The following is a 20,107-nucleotide window of genomic DNA, read 5'->3' as shown; positions in this document are numbered from 1 at the left end:
GATTTCCGCTAACTTTAGGAGATGGTGACTTGGCTTAGTTGTCTCATTTATAAAATGGGAACGTTCCAAGAAAAGCATCCCCACAGTGTCCGGGGTGTAGGTAAAACAGTTAATAGCCATTACTGCATCATCCCTATTTGATTGATGAGGAAGCTGGGGTTTAGGGGTGTTAAGTAACTTGCCCAAAACCACAACCCTGAAAAGTGACAGAGGTGGAGCCTGAACCCAGGAAGTCAGGCTTCAGTGCCCAGGCTAGCCTGCCTTCCCTTCATCGCTGAAGGCCTGCACTCAACTTAGAACCAACTTGCAGGGCACCTGGTGACATCTCCAGGCCTTTGCACATAGGTTCCCTGTGCTGGTAGAATGCCTCCTCTGGTAGCTGTCCCCTCCCCCGTGGTCACCCTAGGCAGAGGCAGACAGCCCCTCTGTGTCCCCTCAGCCTTCTCAACAGGCCTGACTCCACTCTCACCTCACCAAACTGTCATTAGAAGGAGGGCACACACCCTCAGGGTGACAGTGTCCCCATCACCTCTGGCTCCACCATGCCTGATCTGGCACAGAGCAGACCTCTGCAAATGCTTGTTAGAATTACTGCAAGCCAAATCCATCAGGGCAAGAGTGGAGACCGATACCTGCTGGCAGGGATGCCTGCCTGTTCTCAGCTATCAGTGTGCGCTCCAGAGCGAGTGCACTTTTCTTTGGCCAGAGCCTCCTCCCCATTTGCCAGAACTTCCAGTACCTTGGCCCCGTCTCTCACTTTGCTCTCCAGCCTCCCCACAAAGTCAGCCAGCTGGGAGTTCACCCTTACAGGGGCCTGTACCATCCAGCAGCTTGAGTCTGGAAGATTCCTCACCTCCCCAGTTTATTTATTCAACAAATATTTATTGAACACCAAATTAGAGCCAGGTACTGTGCGTGGCACCAGATACAGGGTAGAAAGCAAAGCACACATGGTCTCTGGCCTCACGGAGCTTACATGCTGCCGGGGGAGACGGTCAACCAAGAAGTAAACACACATGATGTGTAATGGCAAGTGCCCCATGAAGGAGAAGAATAAGAATAAGGGACTTTGAGATAGATGAACTAACTATTCAAGCAGTCAGGGAAGCCTTCTCTGAGGAGGTGGGCTAAAGCCAAGGCTTGAGGGTGTAAAGAGCTCAGCCATGAGAAAGGTAGGGGAAGAGCATTCTAGGCAAGGAAACAGCATATGCAAAGTCCTGGAGGTGGGAATAGGTTGAAATGTTGAGAAAAGGAAGGAAAGCCAGGGTGGCAGGAACACAGCGAACAAGATCAGAACTGGCTGGAAATCAGGTTGGGCCCAGAAGAGGAAGAGCTTGGATTTTATCTTTGGAATAATAGGGTAATCGAGTAAGGGTTTTATACCAGAGTTGGTATGATATGATTCGTATGTTTAAAGCTCTTTCTGGTTGCCTTGAGAACAGAGTGACAAAGCAAGAGAGAAGCAAGGTGACCTTGTGGAGGGCAGTGATCTGGGGGCAGGTGAAGTGGCCACACCAGGGTGATAGCTGTAGGTTCAGAGAGAAGAGTATTGACTCCAGAGATATTAAGAAGTAGAATCTTTCTGAGGTTTTTAGGAGAACTAAAACAACTTTATTGGATGCCTGCAACAGCCCCAGCAATGGGGTAGGAGTTGGGGACACCAGAAAGGGTTGGGGATAGAAACAAAAGATGTAAGTCCTCAACCCCGGAAACAAATACATAGTCACCAATCCCCCCCACCATCTCTTGGGGGAGAATGAACCCAAGGTCAACTCAGATGCTGGAAGTTCTGGGCCATTTCCATCTCATTCGATGGTGTCAACAGACTCTCCTAGAGTTGGGGACTGGAAACATGGAAATGGGCTTCCATATTCTCGGGCTATCAAGTTGTCAAACTGCAGGATTGTGGCACTGACATGGTGTCAGGGGAGCAGTGTGCCACCAGCTGGGATAGCCAGGGAGACGAGGAAGGGAAGAAGGGAGTCTCGGAGCAGAAGCAGCCCCTCCCGTCCTCTGTGAGAAAGGACAAGTCGGGCTCTGCCTTCTGTCCCCCTCTACCCGCTCCTGGGAGCCTGCTGACCACCCTGCCCTCCCTGTCATCTCCCTCAGGAGCACTCTAGGCCGGTGACCCCCTCCTTAAAACGACACCCTCTCTCCCCACTGCTACACATCTCAGATGTATCCAGGAGGACAGAGATCTGATGGACCTAACCCTGAGGACTGAAAGAACACTTCAGCTCTTCATGCCTTCTTGAGGAATTTGCCTTTTTTAAAAGAGATTTCTGGGTCATTTAAATGATCTCTGCCCTCTGCTCTACTTCTCTGAAAGGGCCCTCTCCCCCAGGGTTTTAGCAAACTCTATTTCTGAGCCCAAGGACCTCCTCAATTTAGTCTCTGGGGAGGGTAGTTCCATCAAAGGGTGGGGGTGAAAGAATCTTGCCAGGGGTGACATTTGAAGGAACTATTTAATAACCAGTGCAAATAAGCACCAAGGAATTGCCAGCTGGAGGACCCCATAGTCTTGGGTCTACCAGGCATTAACCAGCATGGGGTCCTGGGGGAAAAGCCACCCAAAGCTACCTGGGGCAGGGGGCCACTTAGAGGCACTCAGGGGATGTGAATACTTGCCAACAAGCACAGAAGTGGTTCTACATTTTTTACAACTGGCCTGGCAGTACTGGTCCAGCTGAATGTCAGTCCTGGGTCTGCCCCAATCTTGTCCAGTCTCTGCTGTTCCACCAGGAATGGTCACCAGGCCATTTGTTCCCTCTCTTAGGCCCAGGCGGAGCTGGGTAATGAAATGGCCTCTGAGCAGAGCCAGCTGCGCGGAATCCTGGGTGAACAGGATCTCAGGCCCTTGACCCACTGTGTGACCTTGAAGGGCCGAGCCGCCTCTGACTGTCCCTCCTCTCACCCCTCCTTGCAGTTATTTTTGTCCAGCCTGACGGCCCTTGGCTGTCCCCACAGTCTGGGCTCTGTGAGCCGGATACAAACCAGGCAGCACAAACGTCTGGTGTGGAATCCCAAGAGGGTTCCTCTCTGGGCGCCATCACATGGGAACATGACCTTCCACACTGTGCACCCAACGGGGACCACACATCTGGAGGATGGTGACGGCGCGAGAGGCCGGGAGCTGGGTTCTCTTTACTCAATCCTGGCTCTTGTCTGGGAACGCTGTCCCAGGCCTGCTGGTGAGAACGCCCTGTTTTGGAGTCTTACTGTTGCCCAGAAATCTCCCAGCTCTGTGTAGGGAAGTGTGGGTCAGCTGGAGGGTAGGTGTCTGCAGTGGGGAAGACGGCCCGAGCAGGCCCTGCTGGGCCCCTAATCCCCAGGCCTTGGCCGTGGTGCACAGGGCAGCTGTCCTGTGGTTCACTGCAGTGGGGTGGGCAGGGGCAGACAGGGGTTCTCCGGAGACAACTTTGTGGCCCCTGCTCAGTTACTGTCTCAGGAAGCAAGGCAGACACTACGTTCTGGCCCTGGGGGCCTGGGAAGGCTGCACCAGTCAGTCACTGATCTGGCTGGGGGTCTGATCTCTCTAGGCAAGCAATCTGCCCAAGGCCACTGTGCCTTTAGGTGAAAGCTTTGTTCCCAGACCTTAGATTCATGCCTGCTGCCCCCTGTGTGCCCGGGGGGCAGGTAAGAGCCTGGGCAAAGCTAGTGGGGGCCCTCCCACGACTTATCTGTCCAGGTAAGAAATGAGACGAGGCCTCTGAGATCACAACAGCTCCAAGAGAGCTGGGTGGACAAGCTGGGACAGGCAGTGAGGAGGGGAGATGGGCCAGAGGAGGAAGGGGCGCCTCTGATGGGTGAGGAAGATGCCTTCATAGATAGATGAGCCAGGCCAGGAAGCAGGGTGGACGATAGCACTGTTTTTAGAGCTCCTGGAAAAAGAACCCTCCTCACTCCCGGGGAGAAGCCGGCTCAGAAAGCCCCGATTTCAGTGATTTCAGAGACCCAGGAGTGGCAGAGCACAGCTCCTGCTGGCCTCCCAGCAGCCCCTGGGGAAGAAGGCCTGGGGGCAGGAACACCCACATAAGCAGGGGACCCCAGGATGCCAGGGAGCACGGGGGAAGAAGATCGCATGAGGGGTGCCATGTGGCTGCTCCTGGCAGCCCTGATGTTGGGGGCCATGGGGAGGGGGGCAGCGGGCCTCTCCAGGGGGCGGGCCCTCCGGGTAGAAGATGCCCCTCGACTGGGCAGCACATGCCTCCGGGCTGGCAGGACGGTACCAGCGGCTCTGCGCACGGGAGTGGTTCGGAGGGCGGGGATGGGGTAGACCAGAGAGGAGGCGCTGGGGAGGATGGGACCGGGCACTCTTCCCAGGACGGTGAGCTGGCTGCTGGGGGCTGACAGCCCTGGACAGCTATGGAAGAAGGACCAGGGCCAGGCAGGGAAGGCCAGGGGGCCAGCGGGCGTGGGAGAAGGCTCCATCTCAGCTGCGTAGCTGTTGAGGTGTGAGAGAAGACGAATCCGGACAGGGTCTGCACGGCTGCTCGGCCCTTCCAGCACCCCCAGGTACCTGATGACCTCGGTGAGGCACTCGCGAAAACCGATGCTCCGGAAATCAACTGCCAGGGCTCGGGCATCAAAGAATCCTGCAAAGTGAGGCGTGATGAGGGCATGCCAGGCGGGGGACAAGTGCTGATCCTGGGGTCAGGTCTGTGTGACCCTGGGCATGTCACCTCACCTCTCTGAGCCCTGGTCTCCACATCTGTAAAGTGGGAATAATCACCCCTTCCTGGGGTATCTGGGGTGTGTTGTGAGGACCAAGTGAGTTCACTGAATTATGAAGCAGGATAAAATGTAGAGTATTGTTTTCATCGAAATTCATGATTAATGCAGAGAAGAAACTTTGCGACCAAGGTACTGTCGTTTAAGTGGACGCTTTGCCAGGTGTGACAGGCCTGCGCACGTAGAGGTGTAGAACACCCCTGCCTGCTGGTGGGGGCGGATGTTGGGAGGTGGCAGCAGCAGCGGTCAGAGCTTGGGGACTCCTCAGAGAAGGCAGCATGATGTCACAGTGAAGCCTGAGGTCTTTGGACCTCAACTTCTCCACTTGACTAGCTGCCTGACTGTGGACAAGCCTCTTAATCTTTCTCAGCCTCAATTTCCTTGGCCGCAAAATGGGCATATAGTGATTCTTGCTGCACAGGGTTGTGACGGTGAAATTAAATGCAACGGTGCACAGAAATAGTCAACGAATTCATCATTTACACCTGACCCTTGAACGACATGGGGTGACGGGCACTGATCCTCCCCCAGTGCAGTCGAAAACCTGAGCAAACTTTTGACTCCCCAGAAACTACCTAGAGTGAGAACCGCCAGAGATAACTTTTTACCGTGATAGCAATTTACTGGAGAGACGAACTGCTCACGCGGAGGTGATTAGTGTCTCATGGAGTCTTAAGCAGATACTCGCAACACTTGAGCTCACCGCAAGAGCAACAGGAGGTAGCTAGGAAATTATCACAGTAGCACGGTATGTATAGACTACAGCGACTTTTATGCGATTAAGATTATAATGCATCTTCGCGTTTATATTTCTCTCCACTGCAAATGGCACCATGTGCAGTCTGTAAGTATTTGTATGAGGAAGTTTTGATAAGTTGTAACGTCCATAATAGATGCGTGTCTATTTTACGGTAGCGAATGATAAAACAGACCAGCATCTCCATTTATTTCACGCATTCATGACATACCTAACTTTTTCGTACGTTTTCCCAATATTTCTAGGCTATGTGGTGCATCTGCAATTGTTTTTCAAACTGTTGCAAATCTCTAAAAAATTTTCTAACGCATGTACTGCGAACACTCTGCATAGAAGAGGACCTGTGCTACTCAAACCTGTGTTGTTCAAGGGTCAAGGGCATATTAGTGGCTTGCCCCGCCATCAACCACCTTCTGTGCAAAGACAGAATAGCCTCTGTGAGCACTGGCTTCATGACTATGGCGGCAAATATCTGGTCCCTGGTTCATGGCTGAGGCCCCCACAGAGGGACAGCTCTACGGGAGACGATGTTTGGAGTCAGGCCTCCTTGGGGGCAAGACCTTGTTGCATACTTAACTATGCGACTTTGAGCAAAACCCTTCAGTTTCTGTGTTTGCTGTTCTTTTTCAACTAACATTTTCTGAGTTCTTATTGAGTACTTAATTTGCATTATCTGATTTAATCCTTAGAAAAACCCCGTCATTACTCCCATTTCAGAGATGAGAAAACTGAGGAATAGAGAAGCTAAATCATTTGTCCAACGTAATAGAGCTGGCAAGTCATAGAGCCAACCTCGCAATTCATGGGATTCGAATCAACTCAATTCAGGATTCTAACCCAGAGGCAGTGCTCTAAGCCACATCTCTGTCTTCCCATTAGCCCTTAGCCAGAAAATGGTGATGGCGACAACCCCCAGCCTCGAGATTCTTATAGGAATCGAATGAGATAACAATGGTGAAAGCATTTTGAAACTACAAAATGCTGCCCCAAATATTAGTCACTGTTTTTCTTTTAATTGGGTAACCATAAATGTAGTTTGAAGTATCTCCCCCACTGGTTGACCGGAATCAGAAGTTTTCACTGTTGGCCATGCCTTCCTTTGGCAGAAGTTCTCAAAGCGACCACCTGCATCAGGGTCATCAGGCATGCTTGCTAAACTTGCAAATTCCTAACCTCCAGGCCAGACCTCCTGGCTCAGAATCTCCGGGGTGTGCCCCAGGGCTGCCTGCCCCTAGATGATCCTGCACAGTTCACTGAAGCTTGAGAAGCATCAGGCTGGGTCAATTAAAATGCAACTGTCCCCTCCAAAGGTAGCAAGTTAAGGTTTTAGGACTTAGGTTCTTGTGTCAAGGTCTGTGGAGCTTTCCAGCTTTCTCGGTTGTGAAATCACCAAAATATACAGTGAGGCTTAGTCTTTTGAAAGCCACAGTTCCATGACTTCACGTAATGCACCAGCTCAAAGTAACGGAATGAGTTACAATTGTATGCTACCACAATCCCACGACCGATCTTGAACTGTGAGCATGACATACGATCCCAGCACTGCTGAGGACACACTATTACCCCAGCGCTAGCCCAGAAGGCACCCCAGTGAACATCTGTGGCTAAAAATCTCAGGCAGGCCCCACCCAGGGGTTCAACTGGGACCCCAGTGAGAATGAGTTCATTCAGGCTAATGCTTAAGGAGGGTGGGGGCTAAGGGTGGGGCAGCCAGAGGGACAGTCTGTGTAGAAGAGCTCCTCCAAGGGCTAAGGCCGGAAGGAGTGGAGTGGAGAACAAGGTTGGGACACATGGGGACACTGACAGTGGAGAGGGCGATACTGAAAGAAAAGAGACAGGCTTTGTGGCTGCTCCACCTGGACCTGCTTTAGCCCCACCATAGACTGTGAGCTCCATGAGGGCAGGGACCCCATCTGCTTTGCTCACCAGTGGATCCCCAGGGCCTCGCCCCCACATATTTGTTGCTTGAATGACTCATGGGAGAGAAAAGCATCAGTACCTGTCCCACCAGTGGCGTGGAGCATTTTCAAGTGATCCACTGTCATCTGCAGGACCTCGGCCTTCTCCAGCTTGGAGGAGCCCTGTGTGCGCAGAGGACAGAAGTGTGAAGGCTTCCAGCTGACCTCTCTCTCACTTGCCGGCAGCGTCAGCAACCTCACCAGCTCAAGGTCATCCTCCCACTCCACCACTGCCAGCCTTTCGGCTTCTGCTTTGGCCAAGGCGCCCAGCCGAATAGATTCTCTTCAGGTCTCATTTTCGTCTGCCCGCCCGCTGCACCGTTGAGCGTCCCTCCTGCAACGTCCCCCTTTCCCTTGACTTCCACGACACCCCATGTTCTTGCTTCTTCTTCCACCTGGCTCTTGCTCGCTAGACACACTCTCCCTGGGAGGTCTCGTATGTGACCTCCATGACTTAGTGCACCGTCACCGGAATGCCACTCCTGCGTGCCCATCTGCCTTCTAGACCAGCTTTCCTGGGAATCAACTCCACACCCACCACGCCCGAGATCATCTTAGCCCCACAGCGCTTGCTCCTCCTCTATTCTCTCTTGAGCAATGATTCCTAAGCATCCAGCATCACCTGATCTCCCAAGTGAAACCTGAGTGTCAGACTCTCCACATAAGTTCTTGAGGGCAGGTACCAGGTCTAGGTCTAGCTGGGCCTGTGAAAGTTTGAGTGAACGTCTGTGGAATGACTGACTTCTTCTCAGGAAGAAAGGCACATGACCCATGACCATGCCTTGGAGCACAGGGTAGAGAATCTTCCAGGCAGTCTGATTGGTTTAACTGTCTGGCTTCCACTGTAGTCTTCCTCTTCCACAGGTGCAACGGCAGGGGGCTCGCTCCCCGGGTAGCCTGTTCCACTTTCAAATGGCTCTGGGACTGTCAGTAGCACAGAGGGCTAGGGGGCTTTAGAACCAGACACAGTTCGGTGTTCCCATTCCGTTCTGCTATTTACTTAGCTGTGTGATCTAGCGCGAGTTACTTTACCTCTCTGTGCTTCAATTTCCTTACCCGTGCCATGGGCACAATAATCCCTACCCTTTGGGATCATGGGGTGATGGACACAGAGCCACAACATCTGAGACGCCACAGCAAATACAAATTTCCATTCCCCTTATCCCTGGCCAGTGACAGATATCAGTACACAAAACCCCAGCACCTCAGGCAGCTGCCACCAATCAGTAAGACATGCCATGAAAAACGGACCTTATCTGCCACCTGCATGGTACTTCCTCTAGCACAATCGGGAATGTCACACACCTGTTTCTCAAAGGCAGTGGGGACCAAGCGTCGCAGTTCAGAAAGGCTGCTGTTGATGCGGTCCCGGCGCCGTTTCTCTATAATCTAAAAAACAAGAATTTACTTGCAGCCACTTCACCAGTTTCCAACGTGCTTTGATGGCCACTGACTCATATTTAAAATATTGTGAAGGAGAGAAGTCTAGTCTTACTTTACGTAGGAGGAAACTGAGGCTCGGAGAGGAGCAGTGACTTGCCTAAAGTCACATAAGAAGGAAGTGCAAAGCTGGGAGTAGAACTCAGATCTCTTGTCTTGGTCTGTTGGGGTGCTATTCAAAATGCTTAACCACTGTACATCAGGGTACCGACCAGTCAGAACAGGGACACCAGCCCCTGCGTGGGAGCAGTTCCTGGAGGTTCCTGCAGGTCGAGGTCACCTCCTCAGTTGCTGGGTCATGAAGAGGCTTTGCTTCCAGTCCAGAAGACCTTCCATTCACACTCATTCTCACCTCACCAGACTGGTAGCAGAATGCTGACAGCGGGGCAGACATTATGACCCCCATTTTACAGATAAAGATGAGGGCTGGAAGGAAGTGGTTTGCCTAAGTGAGTGGCAGGGCTGGTCTCTGCCACATTCCAGGTCTTGGGACTCCCAGGGCAGAAGCATAGCCGCATCCTGGGAGAGCAGGGGATGCCGGGATAAGACGGACAATAGCAAGCCGGGGAGCTTCCTTCTCTATCCCCCTGCCCTACCCCTTGGCACACAGAGAGGAAATGAAAATTCTGGGCTCAGAGAGTAGAGACAGAAGGCTGGAATAAATAATAAAGCCTAACTGTGTGTCAGGTGTGGTTCTGGGTGCATTATATTAACTCAGTCGTCAAAACAGCCCTTTGAGGTAGGCACTGTCATTTTTTCAGTGACACAGTTGAAGAAATGAGGCACCGAGAGGTTGAGTGGCTTGCCCAAGGCCACTCCGCTAGCCACTGGCAGAGTCAGAATTTGCACTCAGGCAGTCTGGGTGATATTTCCCACCAGGGTTCTCTGGGCTGGGCCCCTGGAGACCCAGGGCAAAAATTTGCCGGGCGACTCCGCGGAGACAGACACTCACCCCTCTGCGTTTCTTCCTAGCTTGCATCTGCGAAGGGCTCGGGGTGGACAGCGGCCTGGCCATCTGGCTGCAGACGAAGAAGAGAAAGGCTGATTTTTCAGAGCTCAGGGACCATCTCCCTGGCCTGGGCTGACCTTGGAGGAGGCGGGGATGTGGGCGGGCAGAGCCCCCTCCCAGGCAGCCGTGGTCTCCCAGGCGGCTCAGGGCTCCCAGGCCGGGAAGTGGCGCAGGGCAGGCGTGGGTGGGGGCCCATTGCTCCCCCGGCCAAGTCCCCCCTGCGCTCGGTTTCCTGCACTAGGGTCGCGCGGCGGCTGGGGCCGCGGGGGGCGAGGGGGGGGGGCTGGGCTCTCGGCCCGACCCCCCTCGGCCTCGCCCCCTGCCCCTCGCCGCGGGCGTCGGGGAACCGCAGCCGGCCTCGGGGCTCCTGCAACCCGATCCCGGGCGGGGCGGGCGAGGGCGCGGGCGGCGGCGGCGGGGCAGGGCCGGCGGGTTGGGTTTCAGAGAGAGCCGCTGGGAAGAGCGTGGAAAGAGCAGATGCCGCCGCTTCCCACGGGCCGGGCGCGCCCGCCGGCCGCCCTCCGCCCCGCCGGCAGCTGCCGCCTCCTCCCACGCAGCGCGGCCCGGGAGAGGGGGAGGGGGCATCTGGGTCACAGGCCCCCTCGGACTCTTGGGATGCCCCGAAGGCCCCGGGCCCGCATCGCGTCGGGCCTCGCTTCGCAGGTCTGGCACAGGATGGATGTTTGCTCGCACCCGGGAGTCCCCGTCACCCGGAGGAGGCTCAGCCCCGGGGGGGGGTCTTTCCTGCCCAGACTGACCAAAATCTTCTGCAGCCCAACTGCTCGCCCCCCTAACGGTTTCCTGCTTAGAGGTTCTTCTGGAATGGAGGGGATTCGTAGAGTTACACTGAGGACCATTCATTTGGCCAACACCCTGGAGGCCCCATTCAAGTCCCGCGCTGGCCTAGATGCGCAGTCGGCCAGGTCCCAGCGCTCCAGACGCTCAGCTCCCGGAGTGGCCGGGGAGGCGGAGAGTGTGAGATGCCCTATCAACAAATAACTTTAGACGAGGTGACTCCCCTGCCATTTCAGAATGCAAAATGCCACCCACATGAACAGGCACCCGTGAGCTTGCCTCGTCCTCCCTCTCCCCCTCTGCTGTCTCCCCTGGGCCCCCATCTCAGCGAAGGCACCCCATCTCCCAGGTCTACAAAGCTACCTGGCTACCACTTAAAAAAAAATTTTTTTTTTAAATATTTTTATTTATTTTTGAGAGACAGAGCGCGAGCTGAGGAAGGGCAGAGAGAGAGGGATACCCAGAATCCAAAGCAGGCTCCAGGCTCTGAGCTTGTCAGCACAGAGCCTGACGCAGGGCTCGAACTGGGAGATCATGACCGGAGCTGAAGTCGGAGGCTTAGCCGCTCAACCGACTGAGCCACTCAGGTGTCCCTTACCACTTTTGATTCTTCTTCTGTCCTCACCCGCTCATCCAAACGTGCCCATTCTGTGTCTAAGACACATCTCACCTCTCTCCTCCTTATCTCCACCACTGCTCTGAGGATCAAACCTCTATCATCTCTCACCTGGATGGCTGCAAGACCCTACAAACAGGCACAGTGCTCATTTAAATGTACATCTGATCTTGTCACTCTCTTAAAACTCCTCAGGCTCTCAAAAATAAATAAACATTAACATTAAATATATATATACATATATATATGTATATATATATTAAAAAGGGCACATTTAAAAAATATATATATATATATTAAAAGGGGCACAGTCAGTCAAGTGTCCGACTTCAGCTCAGGTCATGATCTCACAGTTGATGGGTTCAAACCCTGCATTGGGCTCTGTGCTGACAGCTCAGAGCCTGGAGCCTCCTTTGGATTCTGTGTCTCCCTCTCTCTGCCCCTCCCCCACTTGTGCTTTGTGTCTTTCTCTCTCTCTCAATCTCTCTCTCTCAAAAATAAATAAACATTAAAAAAAAAAAAAAAACCCTCCTCAGGGCCTTCTCAATGCTTTTAGGATCAAGACCACTGTTTTTCAGGTGGCCCAGCTGGCTCCTGTCACCTCCTAGACTCAACTCTCTTTTGTTCTGTGTGCTCCAGCCTGTGGACGCCCTAACTTGTTCCTGTGGTTACACACACTGTTCCCTAGCCTAAAATTCTCTAGTGCACGCTGTCTCCCCACCTCCAAGCCCAAGCCCCTTTGCCTAGTACCTTCTCCCACTGTTCAGATCTCAACTCAAATGTCATCTTCCTGGGGGAGCCTTCTTGACATCTTCCCTCCTACTAGATAGCCCCTGCTCTACCCTTTCCTAGCATCCTGCATTCACAGCATGTATTGCTCATTTGTTGTTTTTTGTTTATATGATTATTTGATTAATGTCAATCTCTCCACCAAGTGCATAAGCTCCCTGAGGTCACGAACCATGTCTGGCTCATTCACTATTGTAGCCCCAGTACCCAACAGTGCTTGGAACAGGGCAGAGCTCATGGTTGAGCTCCCTCCTCTTGCCCTTGTCCTTGGCATCACTGGGGAACAGAGAAGTGACAACATAAAAGCTACCTGCTAGGCCTTTGTGGAATGGGCACCTGTGTGGCTCATGAGGAAGGTGCCAGCCCAAGTGACTACCCTCCTGGCATGAGAGGTTAGATCATCTTCGTCAGCTGCTCAAAGAAAGAAGGTTGCAGGAGAGTCCACATCAACATTGATCAAATCCCACTGCTGTGTCCCTGGCTTTGTCCAGCTACGTCTGGAAAAGGATATCTCTATCCAGACATCTGGATGAGAAGGGCCGGTAAGAGGCCTATGAAGCTCCTGGGAAGGATGGCCCAGCAAGCTGGGTCCAGGGCTCCGATAGCCAGATCCTGAGGTCTGGAGGGCACCTTGTTTACAAAGCTACACTCAGGACAAGCCCCAAGAGTCAAGGGATACTAAAACATGGCCTTTGTCCCCCCTAGGCTGGATAAGGAGTCTCCAGGGGTATTGGGTTAGCACTGCGCACGTCACTGCCCCTCAGCCTGATCCCTCCTCAGGGACCATCTGTCAGAGTCTGACGCACCCCTTTCAGGGCATGGTGGCTTTGCTATCTCTTTTTCCACTCACTCGATCACTTGTTCTCTGCAGTATTATCCCTCTTCCCTGACTCCCATATCTCACAGCCAAACTTCACTTCAGTTGTCTTGGCATTACTACCTATCTTTCCCTCCTTCAAGCCTAACAAAAGCCCCATTTTACAGATGAGGATGCTGAGCCTTGGAGACCTAAGGCAGCTTGCCCAGCCTATGCAGCTGCTAAGGAGCAAAGCCAGCATGGGAATCCATGTCTTCTGGCTCCAAATTCAGCATTGTTTTCCCTCTTGATTCCTATTTCCTGTCTGTCTGAATAGCCCTCCAGTCCCCTTATCCTTAAAGCTCCCAAGAGCTCAACCAGAGCTCACTTCCAGGCTGTGATCTGGCCCTGACATTGGGGGGAGGTGTGAGAGTTTCTTGTCTGCAAGTCTGAAAATAAGGCAGATTTTCACAGACCCAGAGAAGATATGCTGACCACCAAGATCTGCTCCATGGGCCTCGAGTGGTCCCTAGCCTGATTTCTGGGGAGGTCTCTTGGGGGGCGGGCAGATTTCAAGTGGTCTGGCTGCCAGTCCTGACTGCCCTCAACACCCATTCTCAGTTTCCCCCTCGGGAACTCCCCCCGTGGAACCCTTGCAGGTGACCCCACTCATTTTGCATCAGCCAAAGAAAGGCAGGATCACAATGTCCCCCAGTGAAGGGATTTCAGGGAGTGCTGAGCCCCCTTGTAAAATAAGGAAACTCTGAGAGGGGAAGGGTCTGTTCCAGGCCACACAGCAAATCAGAGGAAATTCCAGAACTGGAGCCAAGTCTATTGGCTTTTAATCCAGTATTGTCACCCCCCCATGTGTGTCACTCCCTCACGTGTGTCACGCAGCCAGTATTCCTTGTTCTAGACAGTACTTCCACATTCACTTGTCTCAGGTATTGCACAACAGCCTTGTGAATTAAGTAGTATTGGGGCTATTTCACATTAGGAAAAATAATCATTTGATAGATGGAGTGACAGAGACACAAAGAATTCAGAATTGTGCCTAGTAAGTCTTCAGACTTCTAGTCTTTTCATTAGACCATTCTGCCTCTTGAACATGGCATCCTCCAACTAAATGGCGACCCCTTCGAGAGCAGCACTTGCCAGAAGCTACCTTGGGCCAAATCAGGGAGCTGTGCCCTTTAGATACATTATCTCATCAAAGGCTCACCCTGTGAGGTAGGTATTAGCATACCAGTGTTGTAAGGGAGAAAATGGAGGTTCAGAAATGCCCAAGTTAATGGTGGTGAGAATCAAACTCAGGTCTATCTAACTTCAAAGGCCACCATGTGCCCTAAATCATGTAGGAAAGACCCACAGACCTTGACCCAGTGCCTGCCATATGACAGGTGCTCACTGAATGTTCACAGAGAGGGTGGGGGGAGAGAGGCTATACTCTCATGTGTCAGGAGGCTGGGTTCAGATAGGAGTGATTTTCTTATATGGGGCAAGATGCCATCACTAGGCAGATGCCCGCAGGGACAACAGAATACACCCTGCTCCTTATTCTCACATCTCTGAGGGTGGGGGGGGGGGGGGATTTGCGCCCTGCCTCTGACCCCAGGGAAGCTGGCTGCCCCAGTCCTGTGGCCCTTGCCACTGTTTATCTGACTTTCTTTGTACATGAAGCTCTTCTTCTCTGAGAGTTCCCCGAGGGCAGAGGCTTAGCAGGATACATCTGGGTCCCCCATGCCCAGCCCAGGGTCTGGGCCACAGCAGGCATCGTTCAACACTCCCTGAATTGAAGCATTGATGTCTGCTGGGGGGAGGGCCCTTTGGTGAGTGCTACAAAGAGGGGTCTATAAGTCAGCCTCTGCCAGATGTCCAACTGCTTTCTCTGCTCTGAGGGGGTCTGCTCCTCTAAGAATCTAGACAGTGTCTAAAAATGGGCTCTGGCTAAAAGGACAAAATGCTGTATAGGAAAAATCTACCCACTGATCCTTTATGCCATTGCCCAAATGCCACCACCTTCAAGAAGCCCTCCCTGATGCCTCTGGTTGTAAGTGACCCCTCCCTGCTTGGGTGCTCTCACAGTCCACAGTCTGCCTCTCCTTCTGTCTTCTATCCTATCCATGGTCTTTGTGTGACCTGGCAGGTCACTGGCCAGGCTGCAAATTCTTAGAAGACAGAGCCGGCTCTCTGGCATCGATTTCGTCCCTCTGATTCATGAAGACCCAATGACATTGAATTTGAGAACCCCCTTCCACCAGCAACACATGGGGCTGGGCCCTTCCCTGCTGCTAGCAGGCCCGGACTCAGAGAATTGCTTCTCTAAATAGCAGTTTCTGCTAAACAATTTAAGAAAGCTAATAAGTTGCATAGGAAATTATATCATATACCCCAAAACCTAATTAATGTACAGGATGCAAGGGGGTTATCTATTGCCTTACCTCCTGTTATAAGCTATAAATACTTGGAAGCTGATGGCCTTTTACAAGGATTTGTGATTGAGGTAGGACATCCTGGTCTCAGAAAACTGGAGTCATTGAAATTATGAAATGCCCTCAAAAACATCCCTAAGAAGGAGCTGAATCAATCTTTCTTTCTTTCTTTCTTTCTTTCTTTCTTTCTTTCTTTCTTTCAGAGCATGCTGGAGTGCCAGTGGGGGGGGGAGGGAGAGGGAGAGAGGGAAAGGGGGAGAGGGAGAGGGGGGGAGGGGGAGGGAGGAAGGAGGGAGAGGGAGAGAGGGAGGGAGGGAGATGGGGAGAGGGAGAGGGGGAGGGGGAGGGAGGGAGAGGGGGAGAGGGAGAGGGAGAGGCAGAGAGTGAATCTCAAGCAGACTCTACGCCCAGTGCGGAACCCAACTGGGGGCTCAATCTCAGGACGCTGAGATCATGACCTGAGCCGAAATCAAGAGTAGGACACTTAACTGACTGAGCCACCCAGGTGCCCCCTGAGTCCCCCTTTCAAATCTATTCTAGAGAGTCAGGTTTGGATGAGCCAGGAGAGATCAGATAGCCCTCTCTCTTTCCCACTCCATGTCCTCCTTTATTTTTTTGATGAGGAAACAGGCTCAGAAAGAAAAAATAATGGCCCAAGTTCACGTGGTGAGTTGGTGGCAGATTTGGGGCTGGGACCCAGGCCCACAGACTCCCACTCAGTCCCTGCCTCTCTTTCAGGGCTCTGGGTATCACATGTTGGGTGCCTGACATGAATTAAATACTTGCTATGTGCTAAGCCCTGTGCTAAGCTCATGACATACACTATCTTATTGATTTTCCCAATAAACCTGAGATCGGTTATATTGTTTATAACCATTTTACTGACGAGGAAACTGAAGCTTAGATTGTTCACAGAACTGGGAGAAGTAGCAGAACTGTACAAGTGCAATTTGTTCTACAAGTCTGAAGCAAGTCAGGATATTTAGAGCTGAAATACATTGGCAGCAGGGTGTGCAGTAGAAAGAGTGTTGGAATTGGAGTCTCCGCCCTCACACTGACAAGTCAGCTATTATTTTCTTCAGTACCAAAGCCTTAATTCCAAAGTCCAATTTGCTCAAGGGAGGGGAGGTTTCCCTTACCCCTGGAAGCGTTTTGTGTACTGCATGAAAAGTGCACCCAAGCTAGGGTAGAATTGAAAAAGTACGGCTATTCTGCCTACTCAGGCAGATTCTGGACCGGGGTGTGTGATACCAATAGTCTATGAAGGTTTCCTAAGATCTTCAGGGAAATCTCCTCCAAGAGCCTCAGCCTGGCACTTCCACGCAAGGAGGATCACCAACTGGGCACGGCATCCCGGAGCTGAACTCCACTTCCATCCCGACACCCTCAGCCCTGAATGGCCCAGAGCGCAGAAGATCCAGGCACTTGTGCGTGTCACGGCCCACGCTGCACAAGTGTCCCCGCCTCCCACCCTCACCCCTACCCCACACACACCTGCGGGCAGTCGCCCACACCTGCATCTCCCGGGGCCATACGGAAGACGAGTCCTGGGCCCGCTGAACCCGTCCAGGCACTCCCAGTATCCCCATCCCGGCCCTCACCTCAGCTCGCCCTCGCGGCCCACGTCGATGGGTCCGTCGGACTCGCTGTCAGAGCCGCTCGGTTCCCTGGGCCGCTTCATGGCCAGCGCTGGCTCCAGGTCTCTGCGCGGCGGTGCGGGCTACCGGCCGGAAAGTCGGGCCCCGCCCAGGCCCCGCCCAGACCCCGCCTCAGCCCCGCCCAGCCCCGCCCAACCCCGCCGCCCTTTCCCAGGGCCCTCTCCTGCGCCGCAGCCCCTGGCGCCCCCGCGCCCCCTCGCCCCCGCGGTGACGCGCAGGCCGAGCCGTGGGAAGGCCCCGGGCGGTCACCGCCCCCTCCGACGGCTGGGAGGTCCGGCTCTGTTCCGCAGTCCTGGCCGCCGCGCGCTGGGTGGCCTTGGGCAGGTGCCCTTGGAGCCCCCCGCCCTCCCCGGGAAGCCAGGGGTCCCCGTCTGTCCCTGGTCTGAGCGGGGCGCTGCGGGCGCTGCGGGTCTGCCCCAGTTTTTGCAAGCGTCGAGCCCACCAGCTCCTGCCTCCTGGCGTTCTGGATGAGGCAGACACTTCGGGTTTGGTGAGGTTGGTGGGGGTGTCTGTGGCCTGATCTTCGACAACAATCTCCCAGCAGCTTTTCCCATAGGGATACAAAGCAAGTGGAATGTGTGTGCTGGAGGGGGGAGGAAAGGCTCTAACATGAGAAGAGGCTGTCATCCCCGCCGAGAATGGCTGAGGTTGTGCCTGCGCCACCCGAGCAGAACAGCTCAGGCCAAGAGAACCAGACTGGATGGTGGGGGTCGTGGGTGTCCCTGGGAATCAGTTTCCAGTTCACCAGAGGCGTTACTGGCCTGGGAGGCCAAGAGTGCCAGGAGAGGGCTCATTCTCCAAACTGTGGCAGGGCCTCAAAAAGGGGGGTGGGGAGGTACTCTCCAGCCTCCCTTCCTGGGTCTCCTCAAGAGCAGGGAGGAGGAGATGGGAAGGTCTTGATGTGGTGGGTCAGACACCAGAGGTCTCTCCCCTTGACCTGTCCACAAGGACACAGAGGAAGCCACCCCTTCACTTGGGAGAATAGGATTGTTCATCTGAGAATAACTGTGCTTTCACCCCCACAGCAAAACCTGCTTGGGGACACTTGGTTAAGGTAGTGTGAAATAACATTCCTGTGCCCCCTTCCACACGCGTTCACAGACACAACCACATGGCCAAGTACACAAACGCATGCACACTCTGATACACGGGTAGCAGGAGCAGTTTGCACCTGTAGCCTGTGTTTCCTCTTCTTTAGGAGGCCCTGGTGGTCACCCCAGCCACACCTCTGGTCTCTTATTCCAGGTGCCCTCAAGCACTCACATGCCTTCTGTGGACATATACTAGTGGGGTGACACAGAAGTTGCACAATCCATGCACCACTATGCATTCCCTGGAAAGGCAGAAATCAAAGATGCCACCAGATAGCTGCCCTGTGAAATGACTCAGATTGCAAGGCCTGGCAGTGGAGCAGATTTACAGGGGAAGGTCAAGGGCTCTGTTGAGGGCATATTCATGGGAGATGCCCCAGGTCCTCAAAATGGGATGCACAGTTAAAGAGGGGGTCTGGAGCTCAGAAAAGAGGTCTAAGCTGGATACTTAAATCTGGAAGTCATCATGTAATAGGTGGCACATAAAAGCTACAGGAGTGGACGGATTACCCAGAGAGAAAGTGTGAGTGGAGATAGAGCGAAACAGTTAACAGGGAGCTACTTACAACACCTGAAACTGTTTTGTAAGTACTAACTCATTTCATTCTGGACAGCTCTATAAAGTAGTAATATTATTATCATCCTCACTTTACAAATGAGAAACACTGAGAGGACGGGAAGTAAATGGAAGGACTGGAATTCAACAAGAGAATTGGGTTCCAGAACCAAACCATTAGGCTTTATTCCCTTGTATAGCTCTTAAACATCAGGCTCTGTATTCTGGTACTGAGTCTAGAGTTATGCTATCAATATAATAGCCACGAGACACATGTGGCTACTAAGCACTTGCAATGTGGCTGGTCTAAATGACTATGTGTAGTAAGTGTGAAGTACACACCAGAATTGAAAGAGAGAGAAAAGAAAGGAAGGAAGGTAGAAGGGAAAGAAGGAAAGAAATCCCATTGATCTCTTTAGAGAGGGAGGCAAACCATAAAAGACTCTTAAATGCAGAGAACAGGGGTGCCTGGGTGGCTCAGTCGGTTAAGCGTCCAACTGACTTCAGTTCAGGTCATGATCTCACGGTCTGGTCTGTGGATTCAAGCCCTGCGTCGGGCTCTGTGCTGACAGCTTGGAGCCTGGAGCCTGCTTCGGATTCTGTGTTTCCCTCTCTTTCTGCCCCCTCCCCCGCTCATGCTCTGTCTCTGTCTCTGTCTCTGTCTCTCTCTCTCTCAAAAATAAATAAAAACATTAAAAAAAAATTAAATACAGAGAACAAACTGAGGGTTGATGGGAGTGGGTTAAGGAGGCATTAAGGAGGGCACTTTTCAGGATGAGCACCGGGTGTCATACTTAAGGGAGAATCACTTCAGGGTTCTACTCCTGAAGCCAAGACTACACTGTATGTGAACTAACTTGAGAATTAAAAAAAAAAAAAAAATCTCATTGATATCTTTAATATTGACTTACATGTTAAAATGATATTATATATATATTGGATTAAATAAAATTATAAAATTAACTTCGCTTCTTTTCTTTTTCTTTTTTTTAAATTGGCTACTAGAAAAAATGTTGTATATGCAACTCTCATTATACTTCTATCGGGCAGTGCTAATCTAGTGCAGGGTTACTTGACCTTGGCACGTTTGGCATTGGAAAACTATTGGGGGGGGGGGGTTTGTTCTGTGCATCGCAGGATGTTTAGTAACATCTCTGGCCTCTACTCACTAAATGCCAGTAGTACCTACACCACTTAAAAATGTCCCTAGATAGTACAAAATGTCCCCTAGAGGAGAAACCACTGCTGGCTGAGACCACTGGTCTGAAGAAAGTCCAACATTTGGGCTTTGAGTGGAAGAGAAAGAGCTGCCAAAGGAGACTGGGAAGGAACAGCCAAGGAGGTGGAGGAGAGCCAAGGGGGGTGTTACAGCAGCCAAAAGAGTGTTTCAAGTACTTGGTCATGATCCTTTAAAATGTCAGTCAAGTCACGTCACTCCCTGCTGAGAACCATCCATAGGTTTGCCATCACATTCAGAAT

General features: G+C 52.5%; 1 protein-coding gene across 1 annotated transcript; it reads right to left on the bottom strand.

Moving 5' to 3' along the window:
- Positions 1-1,579: 1,579 nt before the first annotated feature.
- On the bottom strand, positions 1,580-17,058 carry HEYL (hes related family bHLH transcription factor with YRPW motif like). Its single transcript, XM_060625207.3, has 5 exons — positions 16,925-17,058; positions 9,839-9,905; positions 8,752-8,835; positions 7,488-7,569; positions 1,580-4,595 (listed from the first exon to the last, which is right to left on the bottom strand). The coding sequence occupies exons 1-5, from the start codon at positions 17,002-17,004 to the stop codon at positions 3,922-3,924; spliced, it is 987 nt and encodes a 328-aa protein (XP_060481190.1). The 5' UTR covers positions 17,005-17,058; the 3' UTR covers positions 1,580-3,921.
- Positions 17,059-20,107: the final 3,049 nt, after the last annotated feature.

The sequence above is a fragment of the Panthera onca genome, chromosome C1 (assembly GCF_046562875.1).
Source record: "Panthera onca isolate mPanOnc1 chromosome C1, mPanOnc1 haplotype 2, whole genome shotgun sequence".
Lineage (NCBI taxonomy): Eukaryota > Metazoa > Chordata > Mammalia > Carnivora > Felidae > Panthera > Panthera onca.
Note: the sequence above shows the minus strand (reverse complement) of the source record. Positions and strands in the feature narration are given on the sequence as shown.